We start from the raw sequence: 23,435 nt of genomic DNA on the forward strand, positions 1-23,435 counted from the left end.
CGAAGGATACTGTGTGGCAGAGGGTTTGTGGGGGAAAGTGACCCTGACACTGATGTTCACTAACAAATGAGTGCACCCCTAAAAGGTAGTAGTATCCCCTTTTGCAGACAGGGAAACTGAGGCAGGGAATGGACGTGCAGAGCCTCTCTGCCTCAGTTCCTTATCGGTATCCCAAAAAGACCTGCCCTGCCCTCCCCCACAAGAGCACTGACAGTAAATACACCCAACAGCAGGAGGCACTCGGGTACAGAGCCACACAGGTTACTAAGGTCCCCTGACTTCATTGGGAGCTAAGCACCTAATGTACCTTGGAGGGTCTGGGTCTCACTATAGGACAATGGAGGCCACATAAGCCTGGGCGGTGGGTATGGGAAGCAGGAGGAGGCAACGCCCTCCCAAACTACACGGCTGACCCCCACCCATTCTCCGCCCCCCACCCCTGCAGCACTGCTTCCCCAGCCTCCTGGGTCTGCCGGGGCTTCAGCCTCACCGAGTCTGGGGCCACGCTGCCAGCCCTCTCAGGACCAGGGAGGCTGGGGATGCGTGCCACCCGCCCTCCATGCTCTGGGGAAAGCTAGGCCCACGTGCCACCAGGCCTCCCTGTGCTCTGGTGCTGGGGAAGGGGGATCGGTATGTCCCCTGCCTTTCCCCTGCAGGGGTGGGGGTAGAGGCTGGGACCACTTGCCTCCTGGTGGGAGGGGGGCTGCGGGGGGCTGCCCCTAGAGTGGGAAGGGACCTGGACGCACACAGGGGGCCTGGGTGGCACAGGAGGGGCTGGGGACTCCAGCCTTAGGTTGGCCAATCTCCCAGGCTTGTAAGTACCTACAACAAAGATTCTGCTTTCCTGGTCAGGGGCTTTTAAAGCAGAGCCTTGGGCCCAGGCTCACACAGATGGTCCCTGATTTCTGCATCAAGCTTGGCCCTGGTTGCCTGCAGCTAGAAGGGAAGATAAAAGCTGCAGTGGCCTGACCTGACCTGGTTTCTGAAAACATTTCAAGAGAACAAGAGTTACAGCCAGGGCACAAATCCCGACGGACACGTCAGGTGGAGCTCAAGGTGTTTCCTCACGGTACAGTGTCCCATTGGTACAATCAGAATTTCCTCCCCATTCCTTCCCCTTGGAAACAGCAGATTTGATGCGCAGGTTGGATTCTTAACCCCAGGACAGCAGGCGCCCTGGCACAGCCCAACTGTTTCAGCTCAGAGACGCTCCGAAAGCCCTCCTCCCTCATTTACATGACAGTTACATCAGGACGTCATGCCCGCTGGACCTCAGCCTTGCCCCCAAATAACCAGTCCCACCTGGCACACTTCAGAAATTTCCCAGGAACCCTTTTTTTCACATTTCCCTGGCATTAGTGCATCAGTCAAGGCAATTCTATGAGCCCCTTGCTAGGTAGCTGTGTCGGGAGTTATAGATTTTGGAACAGGAAATGCCTCAGTTTCCCCAGCTATAAAATGGGGATAACGATCCTGATTGTCCTAAGGTCGGAAGGGACCACCATGACCATTTAGTCTGACCTGCTGCATGCTGCAAGGCCATAGGCACTCCTGCGGTAAAACCACATAATCTCTGTCCTTTATGAAGTGTGAAGAGCTGGGTGTTAGACAGATAGAATAGCTGCCATGCAAATGAATCCAAGTGCATTCTAATTCTGCAGTGAAACCAGTGAATTCCTGACTGCAAGGCTGGTGTTACCACTTGTTAGAACAGCAGAGGCATGCGGATGAGACCACAGCGGCTCAGTGCTTGGGGAAAAAAAAGGCAGGTACTTCGCTGGCTGGAGTTTCCAGCGGGGATCCCAGCCCCAGGGCCACTAGGGTTCCCCGATCCCTCTCCAGGGCTCCCACAGCTGGGGGTGCCGAGGTACAGACTGGCACGTACTGGCACCAAAAAAACCACTGCAACTACTAGGGAACAGGTCAGAAAGCTCCCTCCAAGGAGACATCCACCAGCCTTCAAAGAGGCTCCTGCCAGGCGGATCCCGAGCCTGGCTGCAAAGCAGCACCAATGCCAATAGGATCATTTTGCAGTACCCGGGCCTAAACTTGTAGTCTTGGCAAGGCACTGTAATATACTGGAGACCAGAGTTTCTTAAACACGTTCTGCAGAGCACTGATATTCTGTCAGCAGCTCACTCACAGGTGTGCCGCGGGCAGTTGGAAAAATAATTCCAAATTCTACCACAAATAACCCATGTCACGATGACTACAGCAATGGAAAATGCTGAAACAATTCTATTTCTACATCTCGTGAGAGCAGTAGCAATCTTGCAATACAAGTTCAGCTAACACTGGGCTAGCCTCCCTTCTCTGGATAGGAGTCAACAGTGTGCCCTCGTAGCCAAGAAGGCTAATGGCATATTAGGTTGCATTAGGAAGAGCATTTTGAGCAGATCTAGAGAGGTTGTTGCTCCCCTCTATTCAGCAGTGGTGAGGCCACATCTGGAATACTGTGTCCAGTTTTGGGCCCCCTGGAGTAAAAAGGATGTGGAGGCGTTGGAGCAGGTTCAGCAGAGGGCAACAAAAATGATTAAGGGGCTGGAGCACATGACCTATGAGGAGAAGCTGAGGGATTTGGGCTTGTTTAGTTTACAGAAGAGAAGACTGAGGGGTGATTTAATAGCAGCCTTCAACTTCCTGAAGGGGGGCTCTAAAGAGGATGGAGATAAACTGTTCTCAGTGGTCACAGATGGCAGAACAAGGAGCAATGGTCTGAAGTTACAGAAGGAGAGGAGTAGGTTGGATATGAGGAAAAGCTATTTCCCCAGGAGGGAGGTGAAGCACTGGAATGTGTTGCCTAGAGAGGTGGTGGATTCTCCATCCCTAGAGGTTTTTAAGTCCCAGCTTGACAAGGTCCTGGCTGGGATGACTTAGTTGGGGCTGACCCTGCTTGAAGCAGGGGGCTGGACTCGATGACCTCCTGAGGCCCCTTCCAGCCCTAGGATTCTATAATTCTCTCATCTATAGGGCAGCATAGCAATGTAGCAACTAGCAACGATGCGCTTCGCATGCGCTACACCAGGGCAGCAGCTACGCTATCAGGCAACTGCTTGAGGTCAACCAATGCGCATGTTTGGCATGTGATGATTTACTGAATTTGTTATTTCCACAGATCTGAGTAAACAGAGTGAGTTACAAGTGACTGACAATTTCACTGCTGAGAAACCAGCACCATCACTGAGTGACATAACTCTTCAGTGTTCCACGTAGAAAATATTGTTGTTTGGCGTTCCGTGGTCTCAGAATGCTTAAGAAACATTGCTGTAGCCTGGACACCCAGGACTGTTTGCATACAAGACAATAGGAGCATGTTGGAACGACCAGAGCAAGAGGACTAGAACTCAAGAGGTTTGAGTTTCAATCCCGCACGATCCCAAACATTTCACTCAGAGGCAGCTTTTCCGATACACCGACGGCCAATAGCAGCAAGCGCTCAGTACCTCTGAAAAGAAGGTCCTTAACTCCCGTGCTTCAGTTTCGCCCAATCTCAGGATGAGACTGACTTACTTCACAGGAATGTTGCAAGGATTTCATTAACCTTTACAGGGCATCGGACAGCGCTGGGTGCACAGTGCTGCAGGACGGTAAGCCATGGGATGGCGGGTCCATCCATCGTCCTAATCCCGCTCCTGCTTCCTAGAAATGTGGGCTAGCCAGATGCAAAGCCCTCTTTAAAACGTGTGTCTGTTCCCACACTCCCAAGCTGCATTCTTGACCTCTTGGAATGAGTCCTCGTGGATCTCTTTGTTTACACACAGGCATACACACCCACCCTTCAAGTACAGTCCCACTTTCCTCCGTTTCTGAAACACACAGGGCAGAGAACTCACAAACCAACTTCAAAGGATAATAAGGAGAGACATTAGTTAAACCAAAACCCTGCTGTATTCATCCACCCATGCCGGCCCTGCATCTGAAATGCCCTTCCTAACCCCATCCCTGAGGAGCGCTCGCTCCTGCCACTCCCTCACAACCCGTTCGGACAAGAAATTAACCGACAGGCATGGAAAAGGTCACAGGGAAGGAAGATAGGATGGGTTAGCTGTGCACATTTTGGCTGCATCTCATGCCTTTTCCCCATTCTTCATACTTTGTTTCTCTTCTTGATCTGCCTTTTCAGGGCAGGATCCCTGCCCTAGATATGCAGCTGAAGTAAACAGAGTATCTTCGTCGGTTTCAATAGACCAGATCTTTGATGGCACCATACCAACCCAGCCCACTGGCTTCCTACTTGTTTGGAAAGCACCAAGCCAAGTGGGGCTGGTGCTAGAAAATTATTAATAAACAGTAACTCTCTTTGAAAAATAAATATAGCCCCCACTAGGAGGCTGAAATGCGCAACGTTTCATGCCTTTCTCATTTTCCACTGAACGAGAGAGATTCTTCTCAGTTGTTTTAACATTAAATGACTAAATTTCACACCAGCATGAATGAGAATTTTGCCGGTATGACTCCCCCGCCTTGCACGCTTTGGCCCCACTTTCTGGCTACCGCACACACCCCCCACTCAGCACGGACAGTGGGAAAGTAACTCCCATTGTTTGCACTGAGGGCTGCAAATACCAGCCTGGGGACCAAGCCTATATCCTCCACTTTGTGACTCATCTCATTCACATCCACAAGAGGCAGAAGTGACTGTGAGGCAAGTGAAATCAAAAGCCTTAAGAAGCATGTGGGAGTTTTGCCTGAGTGCAGAATGAGGTTCTGACTCTAGAAACACCAAATACCTGTTATTCTACAAGGTGCCACAGGACTTTCTGCTGTTTACAACTGCTGCTCTTCTTTAAAAATTACTTGTGTGTTTTGGGGAGGGAGAGATTTTAAAAGGATCATAAAAGAGAGAGGGGGGGAAAAGAACTGTAGCTATCACCATTAGTCAGTATAAAAGTCAGCAAAGAGACATCCAACTGGTCCCAGAAGCTTTCAAATATTTGATTCCGGGCTGTTTTCAGTAACAAGCAACGATTGTTTCATGAAACCATCGCAAAGAAAGTCTGATTGTTCACACTGTACACTCACATCTGTGACTCATGTAACGGCACAATTATTCATACGGAGGTACATGTTGAAACCTTTGAACTGTTTGATTCCTTGGGGCTATCGCCAGCTGTTAGCTGAGATGATCTAATGGGCCTTTTATTCCTCTCTAGACTAAAGGATCAGTAAAATGAGAACTGGTACTCCTTACAGGAAGGTGACTAATTACCTCGCCCTGCAGCCCAGTTCTACTTTTCCTCTAGTTAAGGCAGGAAATATACTGGTGCCAAACTGAAGGAATTATTCCAGCAGCAGAAGGGTTTAAAACCATTTAAATCTTCTGCAATGAAAATCTGGGGCATGGGGAAGCTGGCGGGGGGGGGGGGGGCTCACTCTTGGTAGAAATACAATAGCACCGACAGACCCAGCGTCCCATCAAGCAGCCACTGCATGCATAGAGCAAGAGAGCATCCCTGTACCAGAAATTTCAAGCTATGTCTGTGGATACACCTTGACCACAGCTGCTGCAGCAGGACCGTTACAGCACTGCAGCTGGGCTGCCATGGCGTAGACCAGCGGTGTCCAATAGGAATTCTTAGATCGCCTCACTTGTGGTTGTCATCTTTCCATATTTGCCACTTTCGCCCTCCCCCGGAGCCAGGTGCCCCAACCCCCTCCCATTCTAATTCGATGCTGGCGACTCACCAGACCGGACGGGAATGCTGCCATGCGCGTCTCCCACCAAACGGCGGGAAGCGTGCGGCTGGCTCTCCACGCGTGCGGCTCTCTGGAGGAACCACATTTAAAGAGCTGCACATGGCTCGAGAATGGCGGGTTGGCCACCACCATATTCACCACTCAGCAAATGTACTGGACACCGCAGGCACAGACCCTTCTTGCAGTGAGAGAAGGGCTCTTCCGCCTATACCGTCAATCTGGTCTGCCGAGGTGGCAGCTAGATTTAGTCTTTCGCTGACCTAGTTGTGTCCATCCTGCCACTTAGGTCAAGGTTAGGGTGAGACTTCTCCCATGGCCCTGAGGGAAGCAGCTAGACAGATCTAATTTTTAATGGTGAGCAGCCGTAAGGGAGCATGGAATGCCTGCTTGCCAAGCTGGGAGTGTAACTAATGGATCAGAGGCCAATGCTTTCCCCAGATGGTCTATCCTGTTCTTATCTCACACTCATCGCCATCTGTGAGTAACCAGTGAAGCAACTATTAGGGTCAGCAGAATTCAATTTTCACTTTTATCTAACGTCAGCAAGTAAAGCAGATGTTGACTGAAAGCATTTGTTCTCCATTTACTTGATCATCATTGTGCAAAATGTTGCATGTTAAGCGCCCGCCTCCACAATTTTTACCAATATAAATATTCACAGTTGCAGGAAATTGTAGGGGGTCTGGCACTGGAGTGGGCCAGACAATAACTATTTAATGATAGTAGATGCTGAGATTCAAACCCGTAAGCTTTATAGCCCTCAAAACACAAACTGTCAACATCACATGTCAAGAGAGAGAATAAAAATAGCCTTAAATTAAGCTCAGATTAGTTTCCAAGTAGCATTTTGCTTCTGTAGCCTATCTGCATGTTCATTAGTACCTAATATTTTTCCTCCATTTGTTGGCACGCTGAAAACAACATTTGTTGACATGTGCTGATAAAGCCCAACCCTTCCAAATCTGGCTCTGACGAAAAACCCGTGATATGGCCAAGACAGTCTGTGATGCTATAAAGTAGAACATGCTTGATTTCTGCCACTCCAGCATCCTCTGGTGCTTGCTGTGGAGGGATGATGAGGTTAGCCCCGCTAGACTGAGGATTTTTGTACAGCTGCCAAATGATTAAAAAAATGGCAGTTAAGCATGAGATCAAAAAATAGACATGAGCTGTTTTAAACAATAATACAATAACAATGTATTATAAATATTTGGGATTTCTTTTACATTTTCAAAGATATTGATTTCAATTACAACACAGAATACAAAGCATTCAGTGCTCACTTTATGTATTATTATTGATTACAAATATTTGCACTGCAAAATGATAAAGAAATAGTGTTTTTCAGTTCCCCTCATAAAGTCTCCATCCCTAGAGGCTTTTAAGTCCCGGCTTGACAAGGTCCTGGCTGGGATGACTTAGGTGAGGTTGATCCTGCTTTGGGCAGGGGCCTGGACTAGATGACCTCCTGAGGTCCCTTGCAGCCCTAAGATTCAATAATTCTAAGTGCTGTGGTGTTCTTTATTGCGAAAATGCAACTTACAAATGTAGAATGAGTTTTACATAACTGCATTCAAAAACAAATGTAGGAGCAACTTTCGAACCTATAAACCCACTCAGTCCTCCTTGTTGTTCAGCTGGCTGCTAAGACAAAGAAGTGTGTTTACTTTTACAGGAGACCAGGCTGCCCACTTCTTACCCACAACCTTGCCTGACAGCGAGAAACGCACTGGCGTGGCACTGTTGTAGGCAGGGTTCTGTGCTGCAATTGAAATCAATGCCTCTGAAAAGGTAGAAAAATCCTCAAAAATATTAAAAACACACTTACATTAGTATTCCATTACGGTTTGATTGACCGTCATGTTTTAAATCTAGCTAATGTGTTTTGTGTGAATCACTCGTTGACTGAATTGATGGTCCCAGTTTTTAGTTCCCTTGAAAGCCTTCTGCACAGCAGCCTGGGGCAACAAGGCAGAGGGAATTCACGCTGCCCCTCGCTGCACAACAGGCAAATCCCCGCGCTCCATACCATGCAGTGTGAAATCCACATCTGCAAGCTCAGTTCTACATGCACAGACCGAGTGGCTACACTGGAGGAGCTACTATGCCAAGTAAAGAAAGATTCAGGAATAATTTGGAGGAGGTTTCTAAACAATGTCTTCCTGTTGCTAATGGGCTCACATTGTTTCCTTCAAGAGACCACAGGGATGTTGTCATTTGTTGCGTAGTACACAGAAAGCCATATTCCAAAAAAGCTTCTACCCAAGTTTAACGTGAAGCATGTGATTAACTTTAATGAGGCCAAAGGCTCAGAGCGTACATCCCATGGTTTTAAGAACATCCCTCTGACTGCAGGAAGTGGTGAAGGTGAACGCATGCTTAAGTGCTTTCCTGAAGGAGATTAACGTTGGCCAATGCCCTCAGCATGGGTTGGGAGCCCCCTCCCACACATTCTCCTCCGATTGGACACCACGCCCTCCTCTTCCCTGCATGCATGGAGGGAAGGGGAATGGGTTAGCACTCGGATATTTCAGATGTAGCTTTTCCACTGTATTTTATTGCCATTAAAGCCACTAACACAAAGAAAAACAGAGCCCAAACTAGGAACTAAAGTGATCAGTAATTTGCACACAAATCTGCTCAACTAGTTTATACAGTTCAGCGTTACCAACTCTCATGCTTTCAGGGGCCAGTCTGGCCACATGTGTGGCTCTTCTTCAAGGCTCAGCTTCAGGAGTCATGTGATTGATGATCACAGTGATTAACTCTGCCACCTAGCTCTTAGATAACACATTTCATCAGCCCATCGCAAAGCACTCGTCTCAAATTCCATGTAAAAAACAAAAATAAACATCTCAGGCAGCAATTCCCATGGCACACCACTTTTTTCAGCTTCATCGATTGCTCATACACATCACTTTTACTATGGTTGCAGCCTTCTTCGAGAGGTTTGCAACACAGATCTGCATACAACAAGCTAAACAAGGATCCAATGCATTAATGTTTCCAACCCACCACAGAATACACCGTCTTAGACAATGAGCACAGACACATTTTCAAAATCTGCTCAACGCCATGCGAGGGATGCTGAGTAAATGAGTAACTGCTAAAAGCAGCTCCCCTCCCCGCCAGCCCATTGGAGCCCAGATGTGGCATTTAAACCGCATCCCGGTTGCAAGAAGCTCCCACCTTCCTCCCCCACCCCTTGCCACAGAAGCAATGGGGGGCAGGCTCCCTGCCAGCTCATTCGGGCAGAGAAGCAGAATTTCTGCTGCCTCCCAGGACAAACGGACTCCTGCGAGGTTGCCATTTCCCCTCCCAGTGGCTCTGCACCAGCTGGGACTCAGGCAGCCTTGCTGCTTGAGCTGCAGATGGCACGGGGTCATCAATTCCCCCTCCTCTCCATGGCTCTGCAAAGAGTCACTGCGAGGGGAAATTGACAACATTTCAGGGCACATTGGGACAGTTCTCATGGCACACTGGTTGAAAACCACCAACTTAAAGTGGCCTCTGGAGTGGCAGTAATTGAGCAGCATGTCATAATCCAATTTTGTCATCCTTCCCACTCCACTGCGATGTAGTGCTACTATCCCCATTTAACAGGTGCAGAACTGAGGCCGAGAGAGATTACATGCCCAAGATCCATGGGAAATTGGTGGTAGAGCAGGAATTTGAATGTGGGTTTCTGAAGTCCTGGGCCCTAAACACTGGTCCATTCTTCCTCTTTTCTTGCTCTCAGCACTGAGGACAGGAGCTTCAGAATGTCACACTCCTCCATCAAGGCTCAAAACCCAGATGGGAAGGAAAAGACTCTGCTGTTTTTAAAATCTCCTGATTTTCTGCCAGTTTCACAATGTTAGGAGCTGGACTGGAGCAGCTGGGGTTGGCTATGCCAATCGCCACCTCTGTAGGAGGGAGGGGAGCAACTTCTCCCAGACCTTGCGGAGCAGGATCACACGCACACCCTTCACTTAAAGCAGAAGCTTTAAACCTGCAGGCAGCCCCAGTGAATCCAACCGGCCCGGTCATGCTTTTAAACTGAAGCATCTGTGTGTTGCTGGATCACAACCCAAATAAGAACCTCAACTCCCTAGAGGCAACCTGTGCTCCCTGCCAAAAGCGGAGACCAAAATGCTCCAACACACACAGGAGAAGATGCAGAAATTCAGGGCCGCTAAGAAAAGGGGAGTTCGGACCCGGCAAGAAAAACTGCACATTGACCCGGAGTGAGGAATTCTCTGAGTTCCTGTACAGCCAAGGGCAGCCTGCCCCTCCAGTGGGACCTGGCTGCTTCTATTAAAAGAGGGTCATTCCCAAAGGGCAGGTGCACAGCAGCCCCACAGCCTCAAGTGACACCGGGGTGGAAATTTGAATGACACCCCCAGAAACTGGAAGTGTCCCCCACTCGCCCCGGTCCAGTCCGGTCCTCAAGCTGGCGGTCCAGCTGGCACCCAAGCTAGGGGGCACCTCTTGGGCACAGCCACAGGGGCGGTCAGGAGAGTGGGGGTGAGGGCTGGCAAGGGCAGGGCTCGGCTGGGCGCAGACAGGACGCCTGGGGCCCAGCGCTGCCCAGCTGCGAGGGATCCCCACCAGGGGGCTCTCCCCACGCTCGGGGCCGGGGCCGGGGGGGAAGAGCGAGGCACTGGCCCCTGCGGAGGGGAACCCCTTAGAGCCCCGCAGCCCGCCGTGCAGCGCCCCCGAGCCCCGGCTGCCGCAGCCCCTCACCTCCGCGGCGCCCCGCTCCAGCCTGGCCCCCGGGCCGGGCCGCGCCAGCAGCAGCACCCGCAGCGCCAGGGCTGCCAGAGCCGCCGCCGCCTCCATGCCGGTGCGCCGCGCTGCGCCGCGGGGCGGGGTCCGGAGCCCTAACACGCCCCGCCGGCCGCGGCTCCGCTGGGTCTGGCCTCCGCCCGCTCCCCGCCCAGCGCCGGCCGCTGTCCTGCAGCCCGGAGCTGGGACCCAAGGGCGGGGCGGGGCCGGGGCGCTGCAGCCCCGTGCGGGGGTGTCCGCGCCCCGCTCCAGCCCCTGTCCCGATCAGCTGCTCTGCTGGGCCCGGCCCGGCGCCGGGAGCCCTTCCCATCCCCCCCCGGGCCCGCGGGGGCGGCCAGTCTCGCCCCCCAGCCCGGGGGCATGGAGGCCTGCGGGGTGGGGGCAGAGGCGGGCAAAGGACGGGGGCTGGGGGGCGGCAGGGCACCCCTGCGGTACACAGCTCCTCTGGGTCGGGCCATAGGAGAGGGAGGCGAATCCGGACGCTGGGGGGTTTGTTTGAGGGCGGGGGAAGGTTTCCCGTTGACTTGGGACTGGGGCCCTGGCCCAAAGCCCAGGAACCTGCCAAGCAGCAAGACACGGTAAATGGCAAAATCAAACCCGGGGCAGTTTTGCTGCATGTGTTGGGGTTGGGGGGAGCAGCCGCAGTAGCAGCCTGATAGCTTCTATGAGGAGATACCAGGGTCTGTGGATATGGGGAAGTCAGCGGATGTGATACACCTTGACTTCAGCAAGGCTTTTGCTACGGTCTCCCACAACATTCTTGTCCATAAGTTAAGGAAATGTGGATGGGATCCTTGGACTTTTAGATGGATAGAAAGCTGGCTTGATGGTCAGGCCCAACGCGTAGCAGTCAATGGCTCAATATCTGGATGGCGGTCAGTTTCAAGTGGCGTGCGGCAAGGCTCGGTTCCGGGGCCGGTGTTATTCCACATCTTTATTAATGACCTGGATGAGGGACTGGGTTGCACCCTCAGCAAGTTTGCAGATTACACAAAACTAGGGGGAGAGGTAGATACGTTGGAGGATAGAGAGAGAATCTAGAGGGACCTGGATAAATTGGAGGATTGAACCACATCAGATTTATTTTGGCCCAACAAGGAGAAGTGTAGAGTCTTGCACTTGGGACAGAAGAATCCCAAGCATTGTTATATGCTGGGGACTGACTGGCTCAGCAGCAGTACGATGGAAAGTGACCTAGGGGTTATGGTGGATGAAAGGCTGGATATGAGTAAACAGTGTGCCCTTGTAGCTCAGAAGGTTAACAGCATACTAGGGTGCATTAGGAGGAGCATTTCCAGCAGATCTAGAGGAGTGGTTGTTCCTCTCTGTTCAGCACTGCTGAGGCCACATCTGGAATATTGTGTCCAGTTTTGGGCCCCCCAGTATAAAAAGGATGTGGATTTGCTGGAGCAGGTTCATCAGAGGGCAAAGAAAATGATCAAGGGGCTGGAGCACAAGACATATGAGGAGAGGCTGAGGGATTTGGGCTTGTTTAGTTTACAGAAGAGAAGACTTAAGGGTGGTTTAAGAGCAGCCTTCAAGTTCCTGAAGGGGAGCGCTAAAGAGGAGGGTGAGAAACTGTTCTCCATGGTGACAGACAGCAGAACAAGGAGCAATGGTCTGATGTTGCAGAGGGAGAGGTGTAGGTTAGATATTAGGAAAAACTATTTCCCCAGGAGGGAGGTGAAGCACTGGAATGTGTTGCCTGGAAAGGTGGTGGATTCCCCATCCCTAGAGGTTTTTAAGTCCCAGCTTGACAAAGTCATGGCTGGGATGATTTAGATGGGGTTGATCCTGCTTGAAGCAGGGGAGCTGGTCTAGATGAGCTCCTGAGGTCCCTTCCCGCCCCAGGATTCTATGGAGGGTACAAAACAATGGGGCCAAAGGGACACAAATTCCCAACACATTTTGTGATAATGAACTTTGGCTAAAACTGAGGCTTACTTCTACCCTGGTGGCCCAGGACCCTACTGGGGCTCCCCCAGCAGCCGGAGGCGGTGTGCTGTCTCATTCCACCTTGTCCCCCCCTTCCTGGAGAGAACAGTCTGGCAGCTGGTCCCTCTCTAGTCAGCCACAGCAGCTCCTTTCCACCCTCCACAGGGACCTGAGCAGTTTGCACCAAAATCTGTGTTTATTCCCGTCCCCACCTCATCTTTCATACCGTGGCTGCAGACGTACGTGTTCATTGCACAGTAACACCAATCGCTTCCAGCTCATTAATGAAGATGTTAAATCAGACAAGACCCAGTCCCTGCTGCAACACAAGCAATTCAGCAGCTAGCGACCAGAATTCATGCTGCACTCAAACTGTAAGTTATTTATCAAAACAAAAAGCAGTCAAGTAGCACTTTAAAGACTAGCAAAATGGTTTATTAGGTGAGCTTTCATGGGACAGACCCACTTCTTCAGACCACAGCCAGACCAGAACAGACTCAATATTTAAGACACAGAGAACCAAAAACAGTAAGCAAGGAGGACAAATCCGGAAAAGGTAATCAAGGTGAGCAAATCAGAGAGTGGAGGGGTCGGGGGGAAGATCAAGAATTAGATTGAGTTAAGTATGCAGACGAGCCCCTATAGTGACTCAGAAAGTTCCCATCACGATTTAAACCATGTGTTAATGTGCCAAATTTGAATATAAATGTCAGTTCATCCACTTCTCTTTCTAAAAAGGAGCAATAATTTCTCTTCAGTAACACACATACCTTGAGGTCATTGACAGAATGCCCCATTTCATTAAAATGTTGACTAACTGGTTTGTGGATTTGGAGTGTTCTGATGCCTGTTTTGTGCCCATTGACCCTTTGTCTAAGGGCGTTAGAAGTCTGTCCAATATACAAAGCATCTGGGCATTGTTGACACATGATGGCATATGATGTTAGTAGAGTAAGTTATTTATATATTTCCATGGCCAGAGCACCTCACGGCTCTGGGTCTGAGGCTCCCTGGCACTAGGAGACAGTTCTACAGGAAAGTCCTGGTGAGTTTCCTGTATATAGAGGAAGTCATATCAGCCACTGGGTTAACTGAAGCCTGGGAGATTTAAATGATCCATCCCAGGAGGCCAGTGGCAAAGCTGGAAGTTGAACAGTCTATTGACTCTCTTGCTTTGTCTCAAGGAATTCCTACCGTGCTTTCTTGTAAAATAAATACATAAATAGGGAGCTGCTCAGACATTGTCCAGCCCTTTGTTCCAAGTTTCATCCACCATGGATAAATATCCTGAAAACAGCAGCAGAAGCCCTGCTCAAAAGTCTAACTCGGCGTATCTATTTGCAGCACAAGGTACAGCTGCACTGCAAGTGGGGGCTTCATTTCCCCTCTGGGGCAACCCTCCTGTGTTAGGTCTGATCTCTGTGTACTGGTTGAACCTCTTGTCTGGCACCCTCAGGATCTAACTAATGCCAGCTGAGAGAATTTGCACATTACCAACACTTCCACTGCTTACTGGGCTCTAGAAGACATTTAGGAGTAAACAAATGCTAAATAACAGCACAGAACACTGAGAGCCAGGACTGGTGGCTGTCAATAAACTTTATGGGACCACAAGAAACTTGGCCAAACCCATGATAAGTGGACATCCAGCTAACTAAAATCGTGCTGGATTACAGAGTTTGCCTGACGAGAGAGTTCTGGATTAGAGAGGTTCAGCCTGTAGGCGCTAACCACCCTGGTGGACAGTCTTGTCTGAAACACTAAGTCCATACTGGGAGAATTAACCCATTCTGCCACCCGTGCCTAGCTGGCATGTAGATCTAACCCCTGGATCAGTGCCAATGAACCACTAGAATTCTTTTCCCTTTTCACCTTTTCTAGTCCCCCCACCTTTCCTTCCTGACTCCCTCTGAGCCTGTCCTGCTCCCACCACCCCATCTCCCTGCAGATAGTGGGCTGCCTCCCAGGCGTTCTACCAGACTGCAGCGAGTGCCTGGACCAGATACTCTAGTTGCCCCACTGACAGCCAGCTCTGGGGAGTCCCTTGGGCAGCTCCATGGCAGAGAGCTGGTGGGGTTGGAAAGCCCTCCTGTGGGGACCCTGCTGGGGTTGTGAAGCCTGGGGGCTCCACTGGTGGGATCCCCATCAGCAGCTCCATTACTGCAGACAGCTGGCCTATGCGGGGAGCCCTGCAGCAGGGAGCTGGCAAGGGCATAGAGCCCTGCAGACAGCCTGAGGGGAGTGGAGAGCCCAGCTGGGGTAGAGGAGCCCCACAGCCTGTGGAGGAGAGCCAAGCCACAGGTCTAGGAGAGAAGGGAGTCTGCTGGGAGCCCTGACCAGTGGGCTGGTGGCAGGGAGCCCCAACAGGAGTGGAGCTGCCCAAGCAGCTTGGGCCAGAGAGCTGGCAGGGGCTGGGAGAGAAGCCAAGCCAGCAGGCTGCCCCCTGACCGCCTATGGTCCAGCAAATCTCCTTGTTTGGGACCACCGAGGTCCCAGGGGCACAGGACCAGGGAGGTGCAACATGTAGCCACCTCAGTGACCATCCCAGCTGAACACAACAGCCAGCCTCCGGTCCTCCTAGCGTGCCTCCTCTGCCGTGCAGTGCAATGCAGTGTGGGTCGTCTGCTGCACAGTGTGCCTTGTCTACTGTGCAGTGTATGTCATCTGCCGTGCAGTGTGCCTTGTTGCTGTGCAGTGCAGTGTGGGTCATCTGCTGTGCAGTGCAGTGTGCATCATCTGCCATGCTTGCTGGCCACAGACATGATTTAAACGAAGAGCTGGGGAGACCTTGCACTGCACAGTACAGGGAAGCTTTTCTAGTCAGAAGAGGCCGAGCACTAGACGGCAGAAAGACAGGAAACGAAGGGAGTGGTGAGGCTGAAACTGGCAGTTGCACATACATGGTGGCCATGAGCCTGCGTGCCAGGCAGGACTGAATGCTGGCAGAGCCAGAGGGCGGGCGGGATGTCAGAAGGGAGGAGGATGGAGAGGGAGAAGGGCGGCCATTTGCTGGTCACAGCCAGGGAGATGCAAGATCCGAATGCTCCTCGGACCGTTCTAAGCAACAATCTCTTGCACAGCAAGGGAAGGGTTTGCCTGCACGTGTGAGATGGCTTGAGGCAGTAACTGTCCATTGGCTGCTCACTGGAGAATACAACTATGGGAAAGTGACTGGCTTAGATCCAAACAAAGCAGGAAACTCCAGCCTCCTGTTCGCCGGCCGCTGCTCAGAGGTGTCTGAAAGCACCTACACCAGTGCCCCGGTGGCTCCAGAGGAAGGTTTAAACCATCTCATTGAGTTTCCTGTGTTTATTTCCTGTGATTTTCAGGCAGCTGGTGTCTGACCCATGCCAGAGCTGGGCCCACAAGCCAGCATTCAGGTGAAGGCCGAGGCGGGGGCCCAGGTTCAGGGCTGGATTCCAGAAAGCCCAGTCTGAAAAGCTGCTGTGCAAATTTCAGCCCTGAAGAACAGAAATGAGAGTTCAGCCTCTCCCGTGAGAATTTGGACAAAGCTGAACTTGCCCTAACGGCAAGTTTAAACTCAGAACTGCAACATAGGGAGGAGTTTGGATCAAGGAATTTGAATCCTGCCACTTCCTACTATTCCCCCAAACAGAAAGAGACTGAAGTTCAAGGATTCAGTGAAAGACCCAAAGAACATTGCAACTTACCTACACTGAGGCGTCATTTAGCTTAGAATGGGAATGCCGCCACCTCCTGGGAGACCAGCAGCCAGAAGGGGCAGTTGAGCCCCAGACCACAGCGCTATGGCTTTGTGAATGTCTATACAGGGCCTTGTCTCTGTTAATGCTTATCTGCATTGAATTAACGTCCCTGTTTCCTCCCACCTGGTGGTGAGACTTCCCAGATTTGAACCTGTGATTCCAAGTGGCTGGCAGCCTGTACCGTGGCCTCTAGCATTGCAATTGTAGTCAAAAAAACATAACAGTGTAAAATACTTTGCTACAGCAGCTCCTCAGGGCCATTCAGGTTTATGAGAGCGCCAGGACGTGTGGTGGAGTAGCAGCGGTGAGCAGTGAGTGATTCATTGTCTGTTTCCAGTTAAGGTGAAGTCAGGAAGTTTATAAACCAATATAACAAATCAGAATTGGCCACACATTCCAGTCTCCCTGAACTGCCTCCGTTTGTTATCTTGAGAACAAAGCAACATTGCAGGGCCTTCCAGCTGAAGGATTTGAGGCACAGGCATTAGTGACACCCAGAACGTCCCATAGCACTGGGAGAATGGTTTTCCATTTGTCTCTGGAACACAAGACAAAGCTTGATTAAAAAACGTGCAGCACAGCACAGCAGCAGCTTTGAAAAGCTGGCGTTTCTCCCATCCAACAAGAGCACTGCTAACCTCGGTTTAGGAATAGGAGAGGTTAAATGCACGCAATTTCTTCTAAAAAAATCAAGCGGAAGGAGTAGCTTTGACAGACTGAAATTCACTGGTCCAACCACCACAGCAGATTTCCCTTCTCCAATGCCACCCCATTGAGATACCGCAGTGCTGACCTGAAGTCTGGGTAGGACACAAAACTTTCTTAGGGGCCTACTGTCAAAATATGGACCAGGCACCATCTTCTCCAAGTGTCAGGTATGTTTCTGAGTTGCCTTCTTTGACACAGGCCCTGAAATACATGAACTCTTAAAATCAACCGCAAACCCACAACGCTCCACTGCATGTGTACAATTCCTCTTGTGTGTGTGATTGGGGGGAGGCATGGGAGAAAACAGAGTCTTTATGGCAGGGGGTTGTCATGTCTCTTAATGTCTGCCTCAGAGGTGCCTCTCGGTGGTGGAGATGATGTAAGAACCTATATAGAATAGTACTTGGTCCTTGATCTCTGGGCTGAGGCTACCAAGTCGGGTGAAATGATAGGGGGTTGGGTTTAATGGTAATACCACCACATAGTTCCTATCTAGAGCTTATCAGCAGAGCTCACAGCCCTTTGGTAAGGAGAGGTCAGCCTCATCATGCCCATTTTACAGATGAGGAAACGGAGGCACAGAAAGAAGTCACTTGCCCAAGGCTGCTCAGCAGGTGAGTGGCAGAGCCAGGAGTAAAATCAAAGCCAAGACTTCTGAGTCCTAGTCCAATGGTCTATCCACTACGCACACTGTCCCTCTTGCTAGGAACTGAACTAAGAACCCCCACCCCGAGCTCATTTCCCAGAGGCAAGACCCTTCCATTTTCAGGTTTTACTTTGCTTAAAATGTCCCAGGAATTTAACACAGTTTGCCTGGGTTTTATTTTGGTAACAAATGTTAGTGGCACAATTCTCAGGGTAAAATATTAGGATCAATGCTGGAGGATGAGGAGACAGAAAAAACACACCAAAGAGAAAAGTGAGCTCAGAAGCACAAAAGGTGAAGGAAGATGTCGTCTTCTCCTGACATCTCTTCCACCACTTGTTTCTGGGCCATTCTGGGAGGTGGCAGCTCAGAAACTTTGGCACAATAGGAAGCCAGGTCCAGGGGGTCTGTTTTAAGACTCAGGTGATCCTGGGGGCACTCCACCAGAAACCAACCGCCAAGCAGACAGTCGTTCGGCCCGAGCGTATAGCCAGTTCTCTGTCCAGCTTGCAGTCCCTGTATCCAGTCCATACTTCCTTAACTTACAGGCAAGCATGGTGTGGGAGACTGTATCAAAGGCTTTGCTGAAGTCAAGGTCTATCACACCCACTGATTTCTCCATGTTCACAGAGTCAGTTACCTCATCATAGAAGCTAATCGGATTGGTCAGGCAGGACTTGCCCTTGGTGAATCCATCTTGACTACTCTTGATCACCTTCCCCTCTTCCAAGTGCTCCCAAATGGATTCCTTGAGGATCCTCTCCATGATTTTCCCAGGGGCTGAGGGGAGACTGACGAGTCTATACTGCCCTGGATTGTTGTTGTTCTTTCCTCCTTTTAAAGATGGGCACTACACATTTGCCTTTTTCCAGTCATCAGTGACCTCTTCCAGTCTCCACAGGTTTTCAAAGATAATAGCCAAAAGCTCTGCAATGACAACAGCCAAGTCCCTTAGTACCTTTGTATGCACTAAATCCAGACCCATGGATTTGCATGCATCTAGCTTTTCTAAGTAGTTCTTAACCTGTTCCTTCCCCACTGAGGGCTGCCCACCTCCTTCTCATACTGCATTGCCTGATGCTGTAGTTGGGAAGCTGGCCTTGTCCGAAGACTGAGGCAAAAAAAAAAATTGAGTACTTCAGCCTCTCTTACATCATCTGTCACCAGGTTACCTCCCTCACACAGTAATGGCTGCGCACCCTCCCTGATAACCCTCTTATTTTTAACATTCCTGTACAAACCCTTCTTGTTACCCTTCACAGTCCTTGGCTAGGTGCAGTTCCAATTGTGCTTTCACTTTCCTGATTACTCCCTAGCATTCTCCAGACATATGTTTGTACTCCTCAGTCATCTGTTGAAGCTTCCACTTCTTCATACACATCCCTTTTGAGTTTAAGCTCACCAAGGATTTCCCTGGTAAGCCAAGCTGGTTGCCTACTGTATTTGCTTTTCTTACTGCACATCAGGATGGTTTGCTCCTGTGCCTGCAATAAGCCTTCATGAGATGCAGAAAAAAAACCCCTCAAAACAAATGCTCAACTATATTTAACATTGAATTTCAGCAAGACAAGCTTAGAATGGATTTATCATTAGGGCTTATACTACCCTTCCATAGCTGGTCAGCAAGTTTCCCTTAAGAAAAAGCATTCAGCAAAAAGTGACCTTCAGTTCATGAGACAGTGCAAAAACATTGGTAACAAAACTAGCGGTGCAGCAGAGCTAAACCCAACCCAAGTGAGAAATTTTCATTGCAAGATTGGGAAGAACAAAGTTGGGCTCAGCTCCAGCAGGTTTGTGTTGGCCTGGACAATTTAATCAGTCATTTACTTGCTTAGTAAGACAGATGGTCTTCTGCCATCCCTAAGAGTGGCCAGATCTGTCTAGCCCAGTAGCCTGTCTTCTGACAGTGACCAATGCTGGGTGGTTCAAAGGGAATGAACAAAACAGGCAAATCATCCCTGTTTCATCCCATCACCCATTTCTGGCACTAGAAGCTAGGGCCACTGCCTCGAGTGGACATAGAAAATGCCAACAGCCACTCTGCTCTAAACACACTGAAAAAACAATGATCTCTTGATTTTCCTTCCCTTAGCCCTCTTCAAGGTTGTTGGTCACATCTTATTTTACCTATAGGATGAAATTCTGAAGTAGGCCATGATATTTGCTAAGAACCACTGTTCCAAAATGGAGCCTGGTAAGCCTCCCCACCCAGCCATCTGGTGAGGGCATCCAAGTTGATGGTTAAAAGATAGGAAACAGACGGTAGGCATAAATGGTAACTTTTCCAAATGGAGAGGGCTAACTAGTGGTGTCCCCCAAGGGTCAGTCCTAGGACCAATCCTGTTCAATTTATTCATAAATGATCTGGAAAAGGCGGTGAGCAGTGAGGTGGCAAAGTTTGCAGATGACACTAAACTGTTCAAGATAGTTAAGACAACGGCAGACTGAAGAACTTCAAAAAGATATCAGCAAACAGTGATTGGGCAACAAAATGGCAAATGAAATTTAATGTGGGTAAGTGGAAGGTAATGCACATTGGAAAAAATAAACCCAACTGTACTTACAATATGATGGGGGCTAATATAGCTATAACTCATCAGGAAAGAGATCTTGGAGTTATCATGGATAGTTCCTTGAAAACATCCACACAGTGTGCAGAGGCTGTCAAAAAGGCAAATAGGATGTTAGGTATTATTGAAAAAGGGATAGAAAAGACAAGGAGTATCTTACTGCCCCTATATAAATCTATGGTATGCCCACATCTTGAACACTGTGTACAGATGTGGTCTCCTCACCTAAAAAAAGATATCCTGGTGCTGGAAAAGGTTCAGAAAAGGGCAATTAGAATGATTAGGGGCTTGGAACAGGTCCCGTATGAGGAGAGGCTAAAAAGATTGGGACTTTTCAGTTTAGAAAAGAGGAGACTGAGGGGGGGACATGAGAGGTATATAAAATTATGACAGGTGTGGAGAGGGTGAATAAGGAGAAGTTATTTACTTGTGCCCATAATACAAGAACTAGAGGACACCAAATGAAATTAGTGGGTAACAGGTTTAAAACTAATAAAAGAAAGTTGTTCTTCACTCGGTGCATAGTTAACCTGTGGAACTCCTTGCCAGAGGAGACCATGAAGGCTAGGACTATAACAGAATTTAAGGAAGAGCTAGATAAATTCATGGAGGTTAGGTCCATAGAAGGCTATTAGCCAAGGGTAGGAATGGTGTCCCTGGCCTCTGTTTGTCAGAGGCTGGAGATGGATGGCAGGAGACAAATCACTTGATCATTGTCTTCGGTCCCCCCTCTGGGGCACCTGGCACTGGCCACCATCAGCAGACAGGCTACTGGTCTGGGTGAACCTTTGGTCTGACCCAGTATGGCCATTCTTATGTTCTTAAGTCCCTAGGCAGCCACATTTCAGGAAGGGATGCTACGGGGAGGGGAATTGGCCTATAGTTAAGGGTGACTGACATGATTCTTTCGCTAACTTCTGCTTTGATTCCGCATTGCCCACGTGCTTTGACTCTGTAGAAAAACACACATGATCATGTCTGTGCAAAGATTACATCAGGATGCCAGACAAGACATCACTGCTTTACACATCACGGTATTACAGATGAGATATCACCACTTTATACATCAGTGTTGAGGACTGCGCTCTTCAAAGGACTTGTTTACAGACAAAATGTTCTGTAAACTGCACACGGAAACTCTAACTCCCAGATTGTTTGTTAATTCATCTGGATTGCTCATTGATTATGCTCATTTCCTTATTGTCTGCTTCTATGCTTTCCTCTGACTATTAGTTCTCTACATAACCAGTCATAACTTGGTGCCTGTCAGTGCATTCTGAAACTCAACCAAGTTCAGAATCACTCCACCAGCTGGTTGTAATCAACCTTTGTTGCTTCACATGCAGTATCCAGACTTTATTCCAACATACCCAAACCAGAGACCCTCATTGCAAATTCTTAATCTAAGCATCCTGCTATCTTTAGTGTGCACTCAAAACCAGCAAGAGCTCTGAGGCAAGATGCCTCAAAGATCTACACACTGCAGACTACCAAACCCAACTGAACTACAAGCCAAGGAAGTCGATGATGCAAATACAGTAAACACTCATTTTACATGGCTTCATGTTGCGCAAAACTTGCATTGATGCGAGTTTTGCACAATGTGAAGCTGCGGGGCATTTAGCCTGCCTAAATTCCCACAGCTGCAGGCAGCCAGGCAGGCTAAGAGCCTCTTACCTCTGCGTTCCCAGAGCGACACGAGGCACTGCTCTGGGAAAGGTAGGGGGAAGGCTTTTAGGTCCCCTAGCTGCCTGCCCCTGTGGGCAGCCAAGCTGGCTAAAAACCCCTTTCCTCTGCCCAGAGCCCTGGGGAAGCGGCAGCCGTGGGCACCCCGTCCCCCTACCCATCCCTGACTTACACAAAATTCAAGGTACGCAAGGGTTGCGTAGAATGCAACCCTCACATACCTCAAGGGATTTCTGCAGTCCACTCTTGTTACTGGGAGGTTATCTTAGACATCACACACACAGCGTACAGGAGGCCATGGGTCAGCGTTCACTGCACTAACAAAGCCATTCTTCACAAGCCCATGCACAAGTGAGCAAGACAACCGACTGCAGATACTGGCCCAGTTATACCAACACCCATCCAGCTATCAGGATCAAAACTGACCCTCAAAATCCACAGTGATAGTTGCCCTACGGCAGGCCTTAGGCCATCAGCTGGCCTCCCTTTATTTTAGGAAAGGGAATGTAACGCTGGTATGTGAGACTGACGGTACTAATGATGAGAGATGTTACCTACAAAGCAGGAGGCAGCAGTACAAGACTCTCATAGCATCCCAACAATCCATCTCGGCTCTGATGCAGAGGCACCACAACTTTAGGGTTTGTCTCCCTTACTCCTTCAAACCATAGCATCCCTCCTGAGTGCTAGCTCTGGCTTTTACTACATGGATAACCCCTCCATTAGGAGCTGAGCTGACAGCCCAACTCATCTTGAAAGATGCTAGGGACTATCTACCTCTTTGCCTTGATGACCACCAGGTTAGTTTCATCAGCAGTGACTCAGAGGTGAAGCAGTATGTAGCTAGTTACTTTTCTTTTGAGTCATCCTTTCCCACCTTCTGACTTAAATCTCCCTTAATTTGATCAAGTCTCAGACACCCTGGGAACACACTGCCACTTTTAGGCTAGGGCTACACTACACCAGCCCTTTGAGTGAAGTTCTTTCAGAAGATCTCTTCTGATAAAACTTCTTTTGAAAGATTGCAACTGCACACAAAAAAGCAGATCTAAAAAACTGATCCGCTCTTCTGATAAAGAGCAGCCATACCCCGGTTGTGCTTTCAAAAGGATGGGCCAGGAAATGCCCCAGCTTGAAAAAATCCAGTGCCATGGAGGACTGTTCTTTCGAAGAAAGGGCCCCCAGGGCATCTACATGTTTTTTTCCTGAAAGAATCTTTCAGAGAAAGGCACTCACTCTGGCACTCACTCTCACCCCAGAAAAAGGGCTGTGTTCTTTGGATTTACTATTGAAAGAACACATTTTGGGTACAGACCCTGTGGGATTTTTCAAGAGAGCCCTGGCTTTTTCAAAAAACTCGCTAGTGTAGACGTAGCCTTGGGTTGCCCAGAATGACCACAGTGAATGCCAAACACCAGATTAGAGCTGAATTCAGCTTCTGCTCAGCAAGGAGAGGAAGGAAATGCAATGCAGGGGAATATACTGCTAGTCTGGGGCCAGACATGAATTTTAAGTAGCTTCTCAAGGGACTAAACAAAAAAGGTTTTATGGGCCCTTCACAGAGCTAGGGACTTACAGACTAACACCATTTGTAAGCCAGACCCTGATTTGTTAACCAGGTTGCACTACAGAAGGATAAAGTGGAGGGAAAGGAATAGGACAAAGTTATGAAGTAACTGAAAAAACAATGAAATATTTCAC

The 23,435-nt window shown here is 49.4% G+C and overlaps 1 protein-coding gene across 1 annotated transcript in view; it reads right to left on the bottom strand.

Annotated features, from left to right (window-relative positions):
- MMP28 (matrix metallopeptidase 28) overlaps positions 1-10,518 on the bottom strand; it is a 39,941-nt gene extending 29,423 nt beyond the window's left edge. Inside the window, exon 1 of the mRNA XM_075014130.1 lies at positions 10,423-10,518. Coding sequence (XP_074870231.1) covers positions 10,423-10,518 — 96 coding nt within the window. The remainder of the gene's footprint in view (positions 1-10,422) is intronic.
- Positions 10,519-23,435: the final 12,917 nt, after the last annotated feature.

This window comes from Carettochelys insculpta, chromosome 19, assembly GCF_033958435.1.
Source record: "Carettochelys insculpta isolate YL-2023 chromosome 19, ASM3395843v1, whole genome shotgun sequence".
Classification (NCBI taxonomy): domain Eukaryota; kingdom Metazoa; phylum Chordata; order Testudines; family Carettochelyidae; genus Carettochelys; species Carettochelys insculpta.